This window comes from Hevea brasiliensis, chromosome 16 (assembly GCF_030052815.1).
Source record: "Hevea brasiliensis isolate MT/VB/25A 57/8 chromosome 16, ASM3005281v1, whole genome shotgun sequence".
NCBI classification, from domain to species: Eukaryota; Viridiplantae; Streptophyta; class Magnoliopsida; order Malpighiales; family Euphorbiaceae; genus Hevea; species Hevea brasiliensis.
This window is the reverse complement of record NC_079508.1, coordinates 63,509,876-63,527,514: the sequence shown is the minus strand read 5'-3', so window position 1 is coordinate 63,527,514 and position 17,639 is coordinate 63,509,876. Positions and strand designations below refer to the sequence as shown.

Genomic DNA, 17,639 nt, shown 5'->3' with positions numbered 1-17,639 from the left:
ATTACAATGTAGATGACGCGAGAAATCACTATGAAAGTCCTTACAGTGCTCCCATTAGTTCAAAAGCAACAGGTTTTAGTTACAAAATAGTCTAAAAAATTAAAGTGTACAGGATAAACATTACACTGCGGTTGTATTTATTTAATGCCTAAAATTATAAAACTTCAGTCAAGAATGGAAAGGCGAATCTGCATATATTTGAGCATCCCCAGAGCTTGCTCTGCAGAAAGCCTTGTGAGTTGGGACACCCTATTAATCTAGATAGCATATTGAAGGTCACGAGTTAAACTGGATTCCTTATCAAGATTGTCACTCAATTGGAATACAAATACATGAATTTTCAGTCGAAAAGAATTGCCAGTTTCACAAAAAACATAATCTGTACAATTCAATGAAAACTTCTAAACCCTTTGGAGTTTGATAACATCCCTATTGTACAACCAAAAAAGAACCTTCAATCATCATAACACTATTACAAAACAAATTCACCTATAAATTTGATCTGTAAAGAATTCACCTTGGGCCAGAAAGCTCCATTGCTTGGACTAGTAATGAAGAGTCATCAGTGAGATCAGAATAACGATCTGATGAAGAGAACTCGTGGGGTTTGGACTTGGTTGCTTCTAGTCTTTGAGAAGCTTCCCATCTTTCTGCAAGACCATCACCTTCAAGCATTCTAACTACTTCAGACATTTTTGGTCTATGGCTTGGGAGGAATTGGGTGCACAAAAGAGCCACTTGTACCATCTCCTCAAGCTCAATTCTATCATAGTTACCGTTTAGATCCTTATCTACAAGAATTTCAAGCTTCTTCTCCTGATGAATTTTCTTTACCTGCAATCATAACAAGCGTGATTCAGTTTAATTGGATTAAAATGAAAGTTTTTGAAAGATTTACTGGCAACAAATATCTTAAGGAGTTTGTGCTTACCCAGTCCAGCATGGCTCCTTTTTGGTTAGCTGCCTTGCCAAATTCTAGTGCTCTTTGGCCTGTGATTAATTCAAGAAGCAGGATGCCAAATCCAAAAACATCTGTTTTCTCAGAGGACTGGCCTGTAGAAAGATATTCTGGTGCTATGTGCCCAACCGTGCCCCTTACAGCTGTGGTGACGTGTGAATCTTGATGATCCAAAAGCTTTGCTAACCCAAAATCTCCTACTACAGCCTCACAATAGTCATCAAGCAATATATTTGCTGCCTTAACATCCCTATGAATTATCTTTGGATCACACTGCTCATGGAGGTATAACAGTCCCCTTGCAGCTCCTAATGCAATTCTCTTCCTGGTGCCCCAATCCAAGACTGGTTTCCCTGCCAAAGATAATGAAGGATTAGTTCATCTATTGAAAGTGGCATTTTAGACTAAGAAACTTAACCAGCCATCCTTGATATTGAAAGCAATATGTGTTACCCTTAAGACGGGAAGCGACACTGCCATTAGACATGTATGGGTAGACTAGAAGCCTTTCTGTTGGCGTGATACAAAATCCATATAGCCTGAGGAGGTTACGATGCACTGCTAGGCTGATCATCTCCACTTCAGTTTGGAATTGAATATCTCCTCCAACAGCATTGCCATCTTTAAGCCTCTTGACAGCAACAACAGTCCCATCTTGGAGAATCCCTTTGTAAACATTGCCAAAGCCTCCTTTTCCAAGTATATTCTTGTTGCTGAAGTTGTTTGTTGCTGACTGAAGTTCTCTAAATTGAAATCTCCTTAAGTTTCCAAGAGAAACTTCCTCGTGGTGTCGTTCTGATATTTCAAAGAGATATGTGATTGATCAGAGGGAGTAAAAAGCCATTTCATATTAATTAAAGTGAAGAAGTACCCTCATTATTACACACCCTTGACATTGAAAAGTGTTGGTTGATCCTGCCTTTGCCGCCACCATAGAAGTAATCCAAGAACAAGAATGATGAGTGAGACAGAACCAACACTAGAGCCAAAAGCAAGGGCTATTTTGTGATTCCTTGGTCTGCCAGAAGGTAAGTCAGCTTAAGATACAAAGGGGTTAAGGTCAGAATCAACCAAATAGCAAACAAACGCTTCTAATATCAAATTATGGAAGGGGGGTAAAAAGAAATGTTTAGTCCAGTATCCTTACTTTGTGTGCCATTCAAGTTCATGGACATTGGCATTAGTGCTGTCCCGAAGCATTCTGGTTCAGACCCAGTTGGGCAGATTAGAGGGTTTCCAACAATGCTGCAACAGTAAAGAAATTCAGTTGAAGGTTCAAAAGTTTATAGAGAATGAAAGAGAAAGGAAAGAGATTTACCTGAATGTCTTAGCAGGAAATCTGGCTACAGGGCCGCTGAGATTATTGTAAGACAAGTCGCTGAAATCCACAGACAAAACCTTCTTCAATAACACATTTCAGTCGGTATATAAAGCATTGATGCACAAGAATAGGATCTCTACACTTACAGAAACACAAGCAGGGTCATGTTGGCCAATGACATTGGGAAAGCTCCAGAGAGACTGTTATTATTTAGCCTATATCAGGTTCAAACAATCAAAGTAAAAATTTATGTGGGATATCCATTAGTGTAAAACACCGACATTGTTTTGAGAAGATTTTGTACTTACATGTATTGGAGACTCCTCAGATTGCCCAAAGAAGAAGGAATTTCACCAGTGAAGAAGTTGTTAGAAAGATCAAGTGTATGGAGATTTGAGAGCTTCCCCAACTCTCCAGGAATTGGTCCTGTGATATTGTTGTTCTGTAAGAGCCTGCAAATTTTATTAAACACCACAGATGTCAAGGCCAGAAACTAAAGAGCAAGATCCTTACTTAGAACTGTCCATCTGCTTGTGGGCACTTACACAATTTGAAGATTAGTCAAGTTGCCAATACTTGGAGAAAGAGTACCAGATAAATTCTGGCTAGGAGTTCCCCTGCAATAAGACAATTTCAGAAACTTCAAAATTTTGTTATTTGTGAGTTTTCTGAAATTGATTTCAAATAAACTGTTCTACTCAGATGCTATGTTTTAAAATTTTTGGAATGTAGAAATGAGAGATTTTGGAAGGCTTACAGGCCAATGACAAGACTCTCAGGAGAACAAGTGACCATAGTCCAGCTACAGGGATCAACAGCATCCCCATCCCAATTATCAAGAACACCGTGAGGATCATGGAGAGAAGCTTTTATTCCCATTAAAGCTTGCACTGAAATAGAATCATCCATATCAGAAAACCTCCACTTTCCTACTTATTTTAAGCCATTAAACACAGCAATACAATTAAGATTTGAAAAAAAAAAAATCCAGTTACCTTCGAAGTTTACTCCTTTGGGAGATAGCAATCCATTTGCAGCAGTCCAAAACCATAAAAAAGTGCAAAAATAAAAGACAACTTCTCTTCTTCTTAGAGCCATTGAAGTGGAATGTGCAAGGAGCAGAGAAACAAACAAATACTCAAATTCTGCTAATTATAACACTGTTTCTCTACCACTGTTACCAACTTTCAAAATGGGTCAATTTTGTTTAACGTAATCCTTAGATTAGAACCCACTTCTTGCTTTCCATGCGAGAAATCCATTCACCAAAATCTTTTGTCAGACTCAGACACAAGAAAAGAATCAGTTTTTTGGTTGTATAAAGGGAACTAGCACGCCTGTCAATGAGTCGGTAGGTTAAAGAAATGAATTATATATATAGGAATATTATATATAGTCCATTATCCTAAAAGAACCAGAGAATCAAACACTAGATAAATATTCCTAAAGCAAGGAGAGAATTGTAAAGTCATATTAGTCAGTTAAATCATACATTGCCCTGGAAAGGATAAACATGTGAACTTTATATTTCCATTTGCTATAATTTATTAACAAAAAGCAACCAGGCATGAGAAATGGCAATTATTACTAAAATAAACATCTTCTAATATTTGTATGCATATAATGAAACCAAAATTCTTTCTGGGTTAGTGAGTCATTAGTCATCATCTTCTTGCCTGGAAATGGGTTTTGGGATTTTACAGATGTTGTACTGTGTGCTTTGCAGCGAAGAAAGAAGACAAGTATATATTACAATGAAAAGAGTATTGTTCATATCTGTGTGTACTCTTACTGGACTTTCAGGAAAATGGGCAAGCAGAGAAAAAAAATGAGTTTTGATGAAAAATGGCTTAAAACATTGGAGAATCCAACATTTCCAGAGTGTGGCCATACAATTAGAGACGCAAAATCATCTATTTCTTTATTTTCATTTTTGTTTTAGTTTATTATTATTTTGTGAGAATGTGAGAATCTCGAGGCTCAGTCTGGGGGCTCAAGATTGAAGATGGTGGAATTGTTCAGCCACCATCTTCCCATTTAGGACCGTGACCAGATGACCCCATGACTGCCAAGAGTATCTTTGTTGCCACCTTGAATTCCTTTTTTTTTAATATTTATTTATGTGGGTATTTTCTTTTTTCTACTTAAATGCGGAAATGAGGTCACTTTTTTGCTGTAAATGTTTTGGATTACTTTTGTAGATACCTATACGGGCAAGCACTATGAGCTAACTATCACAAGGGCCCTTCTTTTTCAATTCTGTACAGAGGCAGGGCAGCCAGCGAGCCAGTCATTCAACACCTAAAATCTATTCAAAAAAGAGCAAAACTTTTAAAAGCAAAAGCTGCCATTGCTTGCTTTCTCTCTCTCTTCTCAAATAATGAACTTACCAAAGGCACTTTTTTTATTTTTTTTTTTATTTTGTTTTTATCCATAACGGTATTATGTATTGGGTATGTATGTATTCAAGCTTTAGGCATGCTTGTTGAAATTAGGGGCGTTAAGGTGGGCTTTTGTAGGGGGATCCTGATTTTAGACTTGTTTATCTCTGTTGTATTACAATAATTATGTGGATTTTGTATTATGTATTGTTAAATCAAAACCCTAATAATGCATTTATTCTAAAAAAAAAAAACCTAATAATACAAAAAATAACTGATTTTCAGTCTATTTCTGGAGCCTAATTTTTATATGATTTAATATTATTTGATTGTGACAAATTTTTTTATGAGAATTTGTCAATGTCACATTAATCAAAGTAGGCATTTAGCTAAAAGAGAGAGAGAAACAATTGTAAAAAATTAAAGGTAAATACAGAGATTCTGGTATCCATGCATGATTTGATTGAATTTATAACTTACTTGAGCAATTTTGACATGATTAAAGCTCACTTAATGTCTCATATGAAAATCAATAGTTTCAGAAAAAAAAATTTAAAAAATGAAAGAAAGAAAGAAAAATGAGAAATGACTTAAAAATAAGTCAGGCTGAGGTAAACTTGGATCCCAAAACAATATCTAGGCCATGGCAAAAGGATGGGTAAAGACCCCATCTAAGCTAGTGGCCCAATCATGCCCAAACCAAAAGAGAGAGTAAAAGAAAAAAGAGAGGGAGGGGGCGTGGTGGGGGGCGGGGGTGGTGAGGTTTGGTGGTTGTGGTGGGGAGAGAGATTGAATAAATTGACCAAACAGAAGAAAAGAACATAGCACTTTAATACTGATAAAATGACAAATATGTCCACAGATTAAGGACCAAAAATCCTGGTAACAGCTAGACATAATTGTCCCTTTCTCCACATCACCTTATGTATATGTATATATATATTCTTCCTTCCTTAGGGCCATAACCTTAGATTTTAGATCCAATTGTCCAGTTTAACCGCATTGCATTGTCTTTTTCATCCTCTTCGTTTACTGTGATAGAGTAACAATGGTGGTCTCGCATGTATAGTGTACAGCCCAGTAAAATCCTGACAGGTTGCAAAATCCTTGATATGATATGTTGAGAGTGACAGGTAGCCTACTATGGTTGGGTCAGATTAGTTGGAATTTCACAGTGGTGTAACTTTATTTGTAACATATCAGAAAAGTGATTTAAAAGATAAATCGAAAGGATTAAAATATTTTATCATTGAAGCAATGCAGACAAAATGTTATAAAAAAAATTATATATTGCAAATAATTCCAAGTCCAGTGAGAGAGGAAATATTAATGGAGTCTGGAGGATTTTGGATGTTAGGGAGTCAAATAAATGGGGTGGAACATATGAAGTTTAATGCACAAATCCACTAAGAGGTACCCAAATGAGTTGGAAATAATTATGTTTGAAATAGTAGTTGAGGCTTCAATGGAGGATTGTTCCCACTTTCACTTTGACCAATTAGCATAACTACAGAGACCCACATATCATATTTGCTTCAGACATATATAGCACTTCACCTCAAAACAAGGCACTCTACACCATTAATTCAAGCTTTGTTCAGACATCCTTAGACCCCATCCTGTCCCCATATCTTCTAACCTCATCTTCTCTCTGATCATAAAGTCTTCCCTTGTATATATGAGAGCGAACAAGTGGGTCATTGGTTAATCAAAGCAACCACTAAAGAAAGTGGATCATGCTGTATCAGGAATCCTAAGGCTGATAATCAAAAACTTCATTGGATGTTATTACTATAATGGATCAATTTATGTGTTATATATTTATATTTAAATTATTTTTTTTTGAAAGATTATATTCTGTAAATTAATTTTAAATTAAATCGTAATCAGTAATTTGGGTATCCTCTTGCTTAATCAAGTAAAATCTTAAACATTAAATTTCCTGTGCATAGTTTAATTAATAAATGATGAAATACAATTCCTTATAATTAAAGTGCTGCTTTCCCTTCATAATAGTGGTGATTTAAGAAATGCTTTATAAGAGACAATGGGTATAATAAGTGTGGCCCTAAATGGAAAGCCAATTGCTATACATACATTGATCTGGTCTTGGATTAAAGCGAGAATAAATTAGCTTTTCTTTTTGAAAAAAAAGAGATTAATAATTAATATGCGTATACCCCATTCAAATAGAGTGATATAAAAAGAAGAGAAAGTGAAAAAGGAGAGCTAAGATATATAACTCATATCATCTAAGTTCATACACATGACCCTATTATTTCTTAGATGCTTGGAAAAATGTAATTAAAATAAAATAGAATTTTATTTTACAAAAATAAAAATTAAAATAAAGGGTTACTATCAACTTAAAATACAAAAAAATAAAAATAAAAATCAAGTGGCTAGAGTAGCAAAGGACAAGGGGGGGAAGAGGGGTTGGTCATTGACAAGAAAGTGAAAGTGATTTATGTGTTCACAAGATGAAAGACAACCATTTTGCATAGGCACCATCTTAATGTGAAGCAAAGCTTTTGTTAGGAAACATTTGGGTCCCATATTTTTTTTCACTTGCACTAGATATGGATGATGATGATGATGATGTTTTTAACATCTTTGATTTAAAACACCATAAAAAGTAGGAGTGCCATTTTTTGAATGCCACAATTAATCATATCGTTAAGCATAGTTTATAAAAAAAAATTACTTTAAATAATATATTTAAATTATTAAATAATAAAATTTTGAATTTAATTTCACTTTTTTATATCAATAAGTGTTGAGTGTAGTGATAAAATCGATTACGCTCTTAAGGAAAGAATTCAAATTCAATCTTTAAAAAACACAATATTAGAAACGATAATCACGAATTCTGAATGAATTAATTTTTTATAACCGTGAAACAAATATTAAAAATATTTTAATATAAAAAAAACCTTATATATATATATATATAAAGAAATTTCACGTTTTTATCGTACCCCATGAAATTATTTATTTGGTTCCATAATATGGACCAATGTCTCCTTTTTAATCACTATGTTTTCTTTCTTTTAGAACGCGTCATGTGTGAAACAATAATAGCACTCTTTATTTTTTATTCGGTTTTGACCATTTTTTTTTTCTTTGGTTGCATGGGCCCTTTTGGTTTAAATGAGGAAAAGGAGAAAAAATAATAAAACGATAGCCGGGGAAAAAATTCGAGATTATTTCAGGATTAGATTATTCTAGAAAATATAATTGAGCCAATAAAAATTAATGCAATTAAAACGATTCCAGATTTTAATAATGTAATAGCATATATTGGAAGCTTGAAGCTAAAGCAACACTTGGGTGGTCATATCCATCAAATTGGAGTATGATAACCCATTAAATTATGCCACTACATGTAACACCATATATTCATGCATCCACCGCTATAAATAAATCAATTTTAATTAATTTGCTATTAGCTAATAACCATTTGATCAAATTCCTGTATTGAAAATGATTCGAAATCGAATAGTCTCTTCTTAATTTAAGAATTGAATTTCTATACAATTCCCAACATTAACCTCCGTTCGTAGATGTTTGTGAACGGTTTGGGGAGTCTTCTCGGATGATAAACTCATCTTTGCATACGAATAGTGGTCATGGTGGATATGGCATAGGCGAAACAAAGTTGTGGTCATGGTGCATATGGCATAGGCGAAACAAAGTTTTACTTGCTGCGGAGACCGGAGATTATGCAAGTTTATTATCTTGGATTCTATGTGCTGCTAAGGAATTTCAGTAAATTCAGAATCTGGTGCCTGACTCTGGTGAAACCTTTCGATGCTGCAAGAGGCATGGATTCATTAGAAGTGTCCTCCATTGGACTGGGTTAAGTTGAATGTGGAAGGGTCATGCAAACCAGGGGTGGCTTGTTAAGGGCAGTGATGTCGAGGGTTTCATTTCAAATTTTGGTATATGCTCTACAGAGGGTGCTGAACTCGAGGCAGCGCTTGCATAGGTTACAGGAGGAATATCGAACTGGAATGTGACAACAATGGTGTGGTGAAAATATTGGCAGCTAATTAATGAGATGCCTTGTAGTAGTTTAAGGTCTCTGTATTTGGGTAGTCAAGGTTAACCATTTATTTTTTAGAAATTTTTGGTGGAGCAGGTATATCATGATTTCAAGACATATCATACATAGTGTGCTTCGCATATTAAATGGGTAGGATCTACAAATTCGTTTTATTTTTGATGAATTCTTAATCATTATAGATTTTCCTACAAAATTTTATTTTTCACTGGATAATGATTTTAAGGAAAAAATTTATGTAGATATGATTTATATAAATTTACCATATAAAGTGGTTCACCACAAATTAAATTAAGACAAAATTTTCATTAAATTTAAAGATGATATTGATTATGGTAGTTTTACATTGAGTAGTTTATTTATTTGGATTGAGCTTTAGCTCACATTAATTAAAAAAAAAAAAAGGAAAAGAAAAAAACATTTCAAGATTCCATACAAGATTGTCTCTTTCTTTAGTGGGAAGAGACAAAATAAACTAAAATCATATTTAAACTCCTTTTCACTAACCCCTAAATACTACCATGAAAAGAAAAAGAAAATTTATCTTCAGATTCCCTCTAGATTTGCATGCATGCATGCATGCAGATAACAATAAGAATAATTTTTCACATGATTCCAAACCCTCCCTTGCACGTAATAGCATTCCTGCAGGCTTCAAGCCCTTTCAGATAATTATATATATGCAATCTTCCAAGCAAATATACAGACACCAATTCATAAAATTATGCGCAATAATAGTTTAATTCAGTAATAAAAAGCTCCTAAAAGCCTTAAAAATCCTGTATCTTACGAACCCATTTGCCGAGAATCTCTAAACTTTACATTGAATCCTTTGGACATATACAAATGCAGCGATCCAATATTATACTCAAATCACCACAAAGATGAGCATGTAATTATTATATTTACAATAAATAAATTTTAAAAATTGATTATGGTATGAGACATATCTGAAATTTCTCAATAAAGACACCACAAGTTAGATTTCTGAAATGGACATAAACCTAGATAGCCAGCCTGCAAAAAATATATGTTCCAGTTAGAATTAGACTCTTAGGTCCCCTCCCTCTACCTCTCCATCTCTATATAGCTATACTAGCACATATTCAACTCGGATATACAAAATATTTGTACACAAGAAACAGCCATCAATCATCACGAGATGATGGCAATTTTCGTCATACTATCCGTAACAACATTAAGTTGTATTGTGTTCTACCCCAATCCATTCCCCTGCAAAGAACTCAAACCATCTTGAACTAAACACAACCCTCCAACAAGAACCTTCCACTGTCATCTGTCTCTTATAATTAAATTCGATCTAATATACCAACAAGACAGTGCAAGAAATTGGAAACCAGATCCTTTGTTGGGTCGCTCTCATCACGTTTTGCTTATCGACTAGCAGACAAATTTTTGTTGTTATAACAATAAGAACAAACATTAACAGCTTGTTAGAATTTAGAAAGGAGATGGGGAAAAGAGCAGATGTTATGTCATTTTCCATGTCTTGCTCAAACAGGTCAGTAGAGTAATACACAATTCACATTCTCTAAGGAGTTAAGAGCAACATCTTTCAAGAACCTGAATTATCCACAGTGAAGAGATCTAGATGATTTAGCTAGTACTAACCCTAGCCTAATCATGATTCATAAGCGTAAAGGTTTGAAACTAAGAAGAAACCATACCAAGATTAATTGCTTTTAAGGATTAGTTAAATGTGCATGGTGCTGGTAAGTCTACAGTATTTTTTTTTTCTTCAAAAATAAGAGTTAGATTCCATTGATATAAAAAAAAAAGGCCAGAGATCTAAGTACATAAACAGTTCAAGATAAAAAAAAACAAATAAAGCCAATTAAGATCAAATCTCTGCCCAAAAGATCCCAGCCCATTACATTGAAAACCCTAATAGGGAGAGATCCTAGACCCAGCATCTATACTCCGGTGCAAGGGATACTAAGCCTACAACCAAACTGAGGTAACTCGACAAAACCATAGCACACCGATGGGAAGGTAGAAGACTAAGTGAAGCACGTTGAGGGACCGTACACAACTGAAGGAGCCTAAAAGTAGGTCTATTAACTGATAGCAACCGAAGGAAAACGAGGACGACCGTTGGCAAACTGAAAACCAGATAAGCGCTTCCAAGGATTATTGATAGCCACAAGCATCAACTTCAGTGTTCAAAGAGGAGAAGGAATCAGAGCTCTCATCTAAGTCAGTGAGCACCAATGGGTGACGATAAAACGATAAAGACCCCGAGGTGATTTGTTCTCCAAACTCCCCACTCAAACATTCACACCGTGAAGCAGATTCAGCAACAACAATTCACTGGACAAATCCTGCATGCAAATGATAACCAACATAGAACAACGAAACTAAAAACCAACGGATCTAAAACACAATATCAAAGAATCAGATTTTAAAAGTGCTCTCTCTTTGCATATCTCCATCTGCTCTAAATCAAAAGAACCAAAGCATAAGGGTGTGAGTAAGGAGCCCCCTCCCCCTCCCCCGTGGGACAGGGGGAGCCACGGTGCCCACAAGAGAAAGGGTCGAGTACCTTAAAGACTAGTTTTATCAAAGATTTCACCAAGATTTTTTTATTATTAAAAAAAAAAGATTTAATGAAATTGTATGTCAGTTTTTGCTGTGTCAAGTTTATCCCACCAATCTAAGCTAAAGCCAGATCGTCCACACAATTAAATTAATTAGATTGACAAGAAAAGAAAATATTTACCAACAATATATGCTTTCTTGCGAAGAAAATGAAAGAAAGCAATATGAATATATAAATTTTTTTTTTTTCTGAAAGGCAATCAGACGAAAGCCCGTTCTGTTTACCCGCTCGAGAAACAATTTCTGAAACCCTATTCTCAGCTAGAGGATGCATAGGTCCAGATGGAAACGAAAGCTCTTGCCATGGTCCCCACCAACCTCAATTATTCAAAGAGAACAAATTTAAAGCATTCGTAGTATTTTATTTAATCAGCATGCGACTATTTCCACAACAAAATACTTGCTAGTAGACTAGAGGTAGACGATTCTTTGGTTGTTTTGCATTTTGCCTCGAAAATGAAAGGAAATTTCCCACTTGGCATGCATGTGCAACGACTTCCGCACAAGTGAAAATCACTCAATTGGATTTGCGAGACAAATATGCCAAGAGTCACTATCCTCTCAATTTCTAGCCTATCTGGCATATATAATGTAGGTGTGAAAAAGGGTAGTCTAACGTGGGCAAACTGAGAAGATTTAATGAAATCATAGCTTCTATCCAACATTTGTAGCGTTAGAGCATTATTTTTCAAGATCTACCAACTGTACGTTAAAGATTTGACAAGTACATCACAGGTTTACATTATGTCCCAATTTCTCTATTTGCAAGTAACCTTTGGTCCCCTAATAACATTTGCCCTTCAAAATTCAGATTCCTCGACATCATCTAGAACCTCTGTTTTCATCCAAAAAATGCTGGTCATGGCATCATGAACTTGGAACTTGGTTTTCCAGTTTATAGAAATTAACCCTAAACGTCTTAAGGTAAAAGAAAAAAAAATGCTTTTGGATAAATCTTGCTACTCAACCACTTCACGGATGTTAGAAAAGCTAATAATAAATTCAAGACAAGTAACTATTATGTGCCATAAGTTCACATGCGTCATATAAACTAAGAAAAAGAACATCTTCCAATATCAAAAGAGAGCAATTTCAGTGCCAATTCAAGCAAATTTAAATATTAAGGGCCTCACGATTATGAGCATAAATTATAACACATACAAAAACTAAACAAAGCAATTTAATCAATCTCTTGGGAAGTCATGAACAACAGTGATATTAATAGAAAGTGCCAAAAAGGGTCAGTTTCTGTAGCATAAAGGCAAATCTTTTGGAAACCTGAATTTATTGAATTTTATTTCAAGTAATCAAAGTTGATTATACTCCAAAACTTTTGAACAAATGCCAAACTACATCAACCTCACAGAATACAATATGTTGTACATTCCAACAAAGTCTAGACTGCCATAACAGCAGAAGCAGTATTTTTACCACCTTTCATTGAACAGAAAAGATTCAAAACATCAGCATGGTTACGAACGTAACGTGGGCATTTGGACAGGAAATCTTGTGCTTCAACGTGCCTCCCAGCCTTGAAAAAGGCTTTGAATAAGCGAAGAACCACAGATGTAGATGGAAACATTTTGGAAGTCGTAGCCTTCATAAAAGCAATAGCATCATCACCTGTTCCAAATTTTGATACGTACTTGATAAATGGATCCACAAAAGGAGGAAAACCATGATTTTTCATCAAATCCAATAGATTCAAGGCATCGGTAAATCCATCCTGAACCAATAATTTACTTATCAATACTTTGTAGGTAGTATGCCAAGGCTCTAACTGATGATGATGAACATATTGATGCAGAAGCTTGCTTGCATCTATCATTCTGTCCTTGCAACAATATGCATTTACCAAAGATTCAAAGGCATAACCTGCATTAGAAACTCCCTCCTTTTCGATCATATTTTGGAAACAATCAGATGCACCTTCAAGATCCCCAGATGCACAATGCCCTTCAATTAAAGATGCCCAGGCCCTGTAATCCAAATTACTTCCAGATGCTTCCATATGATCCACAAATTCACTCACTTTATCATTGTTACCAGCACTACTAAGCCTGAATGCAATCTTACTCTGTAGATTACCACTTGCTACAAACCCACCTTCCTTCATTTCTTTCAAAACCTTATTGCACTCTCCAAATCTACCAACACTAGTTAGAGATTTAAGAACTGCATTAAGCATAGAATCTGTCAACACATAATCATTCCCAATAAAGATCCGTATAACCCTTGAAAACAAATTCATATCCAATTCTTTACTAACCGCTATCTTCTTTAACAAAAAAGTGCAGCATCGCACTGAAGGCTCATTAGCACCAGCCATTGCAAACTCATACAAGTCCACAGCCTCCTTAATCATTTTCCTCTTCATAAACCGTCCGAAAACCTTAACATTCGTCTCCTCCTCCATTTCATGTCCATTGCTCCTCATTTCATCAATAACCTTCCAAAACCTGTCAATACAATCTTCCCTTCCCAAAATCCTCGCCATTGCATTATAACTGCTTTCATCATGCTTAAACAGCCCATTCTCCTCGATCCACCTAAAAAATATTAATGCTTTCATAGGCTCCATAGCTAAATTCTCCAACACAATCTTCACCAAATTACTTGAAAATGCTACATTTAAATCCTTAATATGCTGTTCAACATCCTCTTCCCAAACTTGATTCCTAACAATCCTACTCACCCTTAAACCAATCTTTTCTACAGAATTATCAACAGATACTGTCGCAAAAACTGCTTTCAGTTTCTCCAGATCACTCTTTAATCCTTCTTTCTCAAATTTCTCCACTACTTTATCCCGTGCACCCTTTGACATGCCATAACCTTTTTTCTTCATGGTCTCAACTAAAGCCCAAAACTCCTCAACGGAACCATTAACACCCGTAATGCCTAGCATCAAATTATAAGCTTTGGAGCTCAATCTTTCACTGTCCCTCTCCAAAACCCAATCGAAAAACCTTCGAGCCGGATCAGGGCTGGACTCAAGGGACTTCAAAACTTTCAGTACTAATTCATGATTAATAACAACACTGTTCAACTCCAATTCTTTGGTAATATCATTAACATCAGTAAATTTAGTGAAAATATCAGATATAAGAAAACAATGATCCGCGTCCTTTTTGGGTTCAATCAATGGCTCAGATGAAAAATTGCGAGCAGTTAAGATTTTGGAATTTATGGGATTTTTAAGGCCTACGAAATGAACTTGAAGTGAAGAAGTGTGAAGCGAATTGAAAGAGCGAAGGGAAGGGGAAGAGGAGTGTACCTGGAAATGATGATGGGAGGCATGAGCAGGGGTTATGAGGGACGAGCGAGGGTACTTTCGGAAGAGAAGTGATCGCCATGAATGTCTCATTTCTATGTTCCTGAGTCCTTTTTTTTGGGGGGTCAAGGTATGATATTGAGGCTTGAGGGAGAGATACTGGTATGGCGTATTTTAGGGTTTTAGCGGGGATTAGGGGGGTTTTACAACAGACTACAGTGGAGTTCTTGATGGGCCTAAAAAATATTGGGTTCTAGACCATATTAGGTCAAGGCCCATATATTTGATTATGAAGCCACGATAAAAAAAAATAATATACGTGATAAATATTTTTAATATGTTTTTTAAGGTTTTCAGATTTGGATAAATCATAAAATCAGTAAAAATAGAAAGTTAAAGGGGTAAGATTCAACGGGGTAAATTGATATATTATTAAATAAATATTATAAAATTATTATAGTGATATTTTATTATATTAATATTTTTATATATTTTGTAAATAATTATTAAAAAATTTTAGTTAAATTTTAATATGTAATTTTTTTAAATTTAGATGTTAATTAAAATTTTTAAATAATACATTTAATTATTTAAAAAAATTTAAAATTAAAAATTTATATAATAATAATAATAGAAATAATTTATTAATAACTTTAATTATTAAAATTACAAGTGAGTGAAATTAAAAAAAAAAGTTATTAATTATTTTGAATATATATATATTTTTTGTTAAATAATTACAAAACAATGATTGCTTGGTTTTGTGTTCAATGCCTATTGTTGCTAATCTATTAAAAATTTTTTTAGTAGATTGAATGGAAATTTAGTTGTGAAAATTTTGGGTTTAATATTAAAATTATCCCATATCATAATTCGATTTTCGGTTAAATCGATCCGACTGACAGAACAGATTTGGTTTTCAAAATCATAATATTTTACTAAAAATTTATTTATTTAAATTAAATTATGTTAAAATATAATTTATTAATTTAAGATAAAATCTAAATTTATATCCATTTATTATCTGTGACAAAGTGGAGATTTTTTTATTGAATTCAAGATAAGACACAAGATTAAAATTATGATTTCTACCTGAATTGGGTTTTTGGGTTTTAATTAAATGGAAAAAAAAAATTACACCTTGAGATTAGCTTCAATTTAACTGCATTTCTAAAAGTTAAAAATTTCAATTAAAACAACTAACCTTGTTTAATCAAGTATCCATCTAACCTGTACAGTTTAATTATATTATTTATGAAATAAATAAAAATAAAAATGAAACCCATAATTATTTTAACCCTGCATGTTATCTACTTATATATGAAAATTTTATTCTCTTATTCTAATTTTAATTTTGGTCAAAAGAAATTATAATAAATATGAAAGAATTATTAATTTATAAATTATTATAATTTTAATAAATATTCATTCTTATCTATATATATTTAACATGATATAAAGCTTATATAATATATATATATATATATATATATATATAGAGAGAGAGAGAGAGAGAGAGAGAGAGAGAGAGAGAGAGAGAGAGAGAGAGAGAGATCAAATCAAAATCGCATAAAAAAGGAATAACAAATGTCACATGAGGTGAGAGAACTACACATAAAGAGAGCTCTCTTCTTTATACAAAAAAATGCGTAAAAGTAAACACTTAATAATGAAACTATTCAGCTTCATTTGTTCATCCCAGTTGCATCCTTCACTGCATCAGCTGCTCCCTGTGCCTTAGCCTGCATCTGCTGACCAGCCTACACACACACACCAAAACAATAAACAAATAATAGTGTTACTTTGCTTGTCAAAGTTCCTATTGTTGATTAAAAAAAAAAAAAAACAACAAAAGAATGAACCTCTTGCACTGATTCCTTTGCAGATTGAGCAGCATTGCTAGCCCTGTCCACCATGTTGCTAGCCTTCTCCTGAAACAAACAATCCTTGCTTATTTCTATATGCAGATAAAGTGTTTGTTTCATAATGCAAGATTAAGAACAGAATTAAAGGGTTTTTTTTTTTAAGCTGATTACCTGAGCTTGGCCCTTGGCCTCACCAGCATGGTAGCTCATCTTCTGAGAGTTGTCTGCCATCTCTTTGATCAACTATAAGCTCAAATGCTTTGAGAGATTTGTTGTCTTTGTGATGACCAAAACCCTTGTTATTTATAATGGTTTAAATCCAATCCAATGAAAGACACGTACATTTGCCAAAATTGGATTGAAGCTTCATGCATGCCACCATAGGATGTGGAGTAGGTTGAGATTTTTTAGCCTTTTGACAAGGGAGAATGCTTCCAATGCCTGACTCGTTCAATTGCTATATTTCTCGTGTTAGGATTTAACTTTTTAAAATTAATTTATTATTTTGGATTCAATTTTCTGAGCTAAGATTAAGGAGGTCATCTAATTGTAATTTTTTTTTTTTTATAATAAGAGTCAAAATATTTGCTCATAATAAGTAAATCTTGAAATTTGGATGCTGTGAAAATACTTAATTTTTATGGTGTATGCTTTGTATTTGTCTAAGATTTCTGAAGTTCAACAAGTACTTCTCATGGTTCACTTAGGAAAGTGCTGTAAAGGCTTGTATAAATACAAATCCAGAAGATAATCACTTCAGGTACGCCTTCTGTTGCCATTGCCAAAGAATCAGCTACCAACAAATAATATAACATCCAAGAATAAATAAGTCATTTACAATCTTCAATTGAAAACTTTTGAGCCTTTGCAGACTTGGTTAACCGTCATATTACCACATTCCAGACAACTATTCCAACCTTCATCCCTGATTTCCACGAAAATACACATGTTTAGGAAAGTAATAGTTAAATTCTATCTTAGAGACTCAAATCCAGATCAAGACCAAAATTTTAGGCAGCCGGCACAAGCCTAATCAAATTGCTAAATTCATATCACTAGTTAGATATGTGATAGTCCCTCACCAGAGGCCTGAAATCAGCATGTCCTTAATAAATTAATAAGCATCTACATCCCTAGAGGTTTCCATTTCTTCCCCAT

General features: G+C 34.1%; 3 protein-coding genes across 3 annotated transcripts; all 3 read right to left on the bottom strand.

Annotated features, from left to right (window-relative positions):
* Positions 1-269: 269 nt before the first annotated feature.
* Positions 270-4,173, bottom strand: LOC110664600 (protein NSP-INTERACTING KINASE 1). The gene is made up of 11 exons (XM_058138293.1): positions 3,275-4,173; positions 3,037-3,169; positions 2,825-2,896; positions 2,587-2,731; positions 2,426-2,496; positions 2,277-2,336; positions 2,106-2,203; positions 1,846-1,995; positions 1,412-1,753; positions 932-1,311; positions 270-834 (listed from the first exon to the last, which is right to left on the bottom strand). The coding sequence occupies exons 1-11, from the start codon at positions 3,375-3,377 to the stop codon at positions 514-516; spliced, it is 1,875 nt and encodes a 624-aa protein (XP_057994276.1). The 5' UTR covers positions 3,378-4,173; the 3' UTR covers positions 270-513.
* An 8,437-nt stretch (positions 4,174-12,610) lies between these two features.
* Positions 12,611-14,815, bottom strand: LOC131174466 (pentatricopeptide repeat-containing protein At3g02490, mitochondrial-like). The gene has a single exon (XM_058137914.1). The coding sequence runs from the start codon at positions 14,707-14,709 to the stop codon at positions 12,739-12,741; it is 1,971 nt and encodes a 656-aa protein (XP_057993897.1). The 5' UTR covers positions 14,710-14,815; the 3' UTR covers positions 12,611-12,738.
* Positions 14,816-16,165: 1,350 nt separating this feature from the next.
* On the bottom strand, positions 16,166-16,805 carry LOC110664601 (stress-induced protein KIN2-like). Its single transcript, XM_021824333.2, has 3 exons — positions 16,653-16,805; positions 16,479-16,547; positions 16,166-16,376 (listed from the first exon to the last, which is right to left on the bottom strand). Exons 1-3 carry the CDS (start codon positions 16,710-16,712, stop codon positions 16,302-16,304), a joined length of 204 nt encoding a protein of 67 aa, XP_021680025.1. The 5' UTR covers positions 16,713-16,805; the 3' UTR covers positions 16,166-16,301.
* Between the last annotated feature and the right edge of the window lie 834 nt (positions 16,806-17,639).

Bases quoted from the DNA above. Each gene is read 5' to 3' on its own strand.
- LOC131174466 (XM_058137914.1), bottom strand. From the start codon at position 14,709: ATGAGACATTCATGGCGATCACTTCTCTTCCGAAAGTACCCTCGCTCG.
- LOC110664601 (XM_021824333.2), bottom strand. From the start codon at position 16,712: ATGGCAGACAACTCTCAGAAGATGAGCTACCATGCTGGTGAGGCCAAG. The intron at 16,548-16,652 runs GTAATCAGCTTA...TGTTTGTTTCAG, and splicing joins AGGCCAAGGGCCAAGCTCAG to GAGAAGGCTAGCAACATGGT. The intron at 16,377-16,478 runs GTTCATTCTTTT...GTGTGTGTGTAG, and splicing joins CAAAGGAATCAGTGCAAGAG to GCTGGTCAGCAGATGCAGGC.
- LOC110664600 (XM_058138293.1), bottom strand. From the start codon at position 3,377: ATGGCTCTAAGAAGAAGAGAAGTTGTCTTTTATTTTTGCACTTTTTTA. The intron at 1,996-2,105 runs GTAAGGATACTG...TTGTATCTTAAG, and splicing joins GAACTTGAATGGCACACAAA to CTGACTTACCTTCTGGCAGA. The intron at 835-931 runs GTAAGCACAAAC...TTATGATTGCAG, and splicing joins AAGGAGCCATGCTGGACTGG to GTAAAGAAAATTCATCAGGA.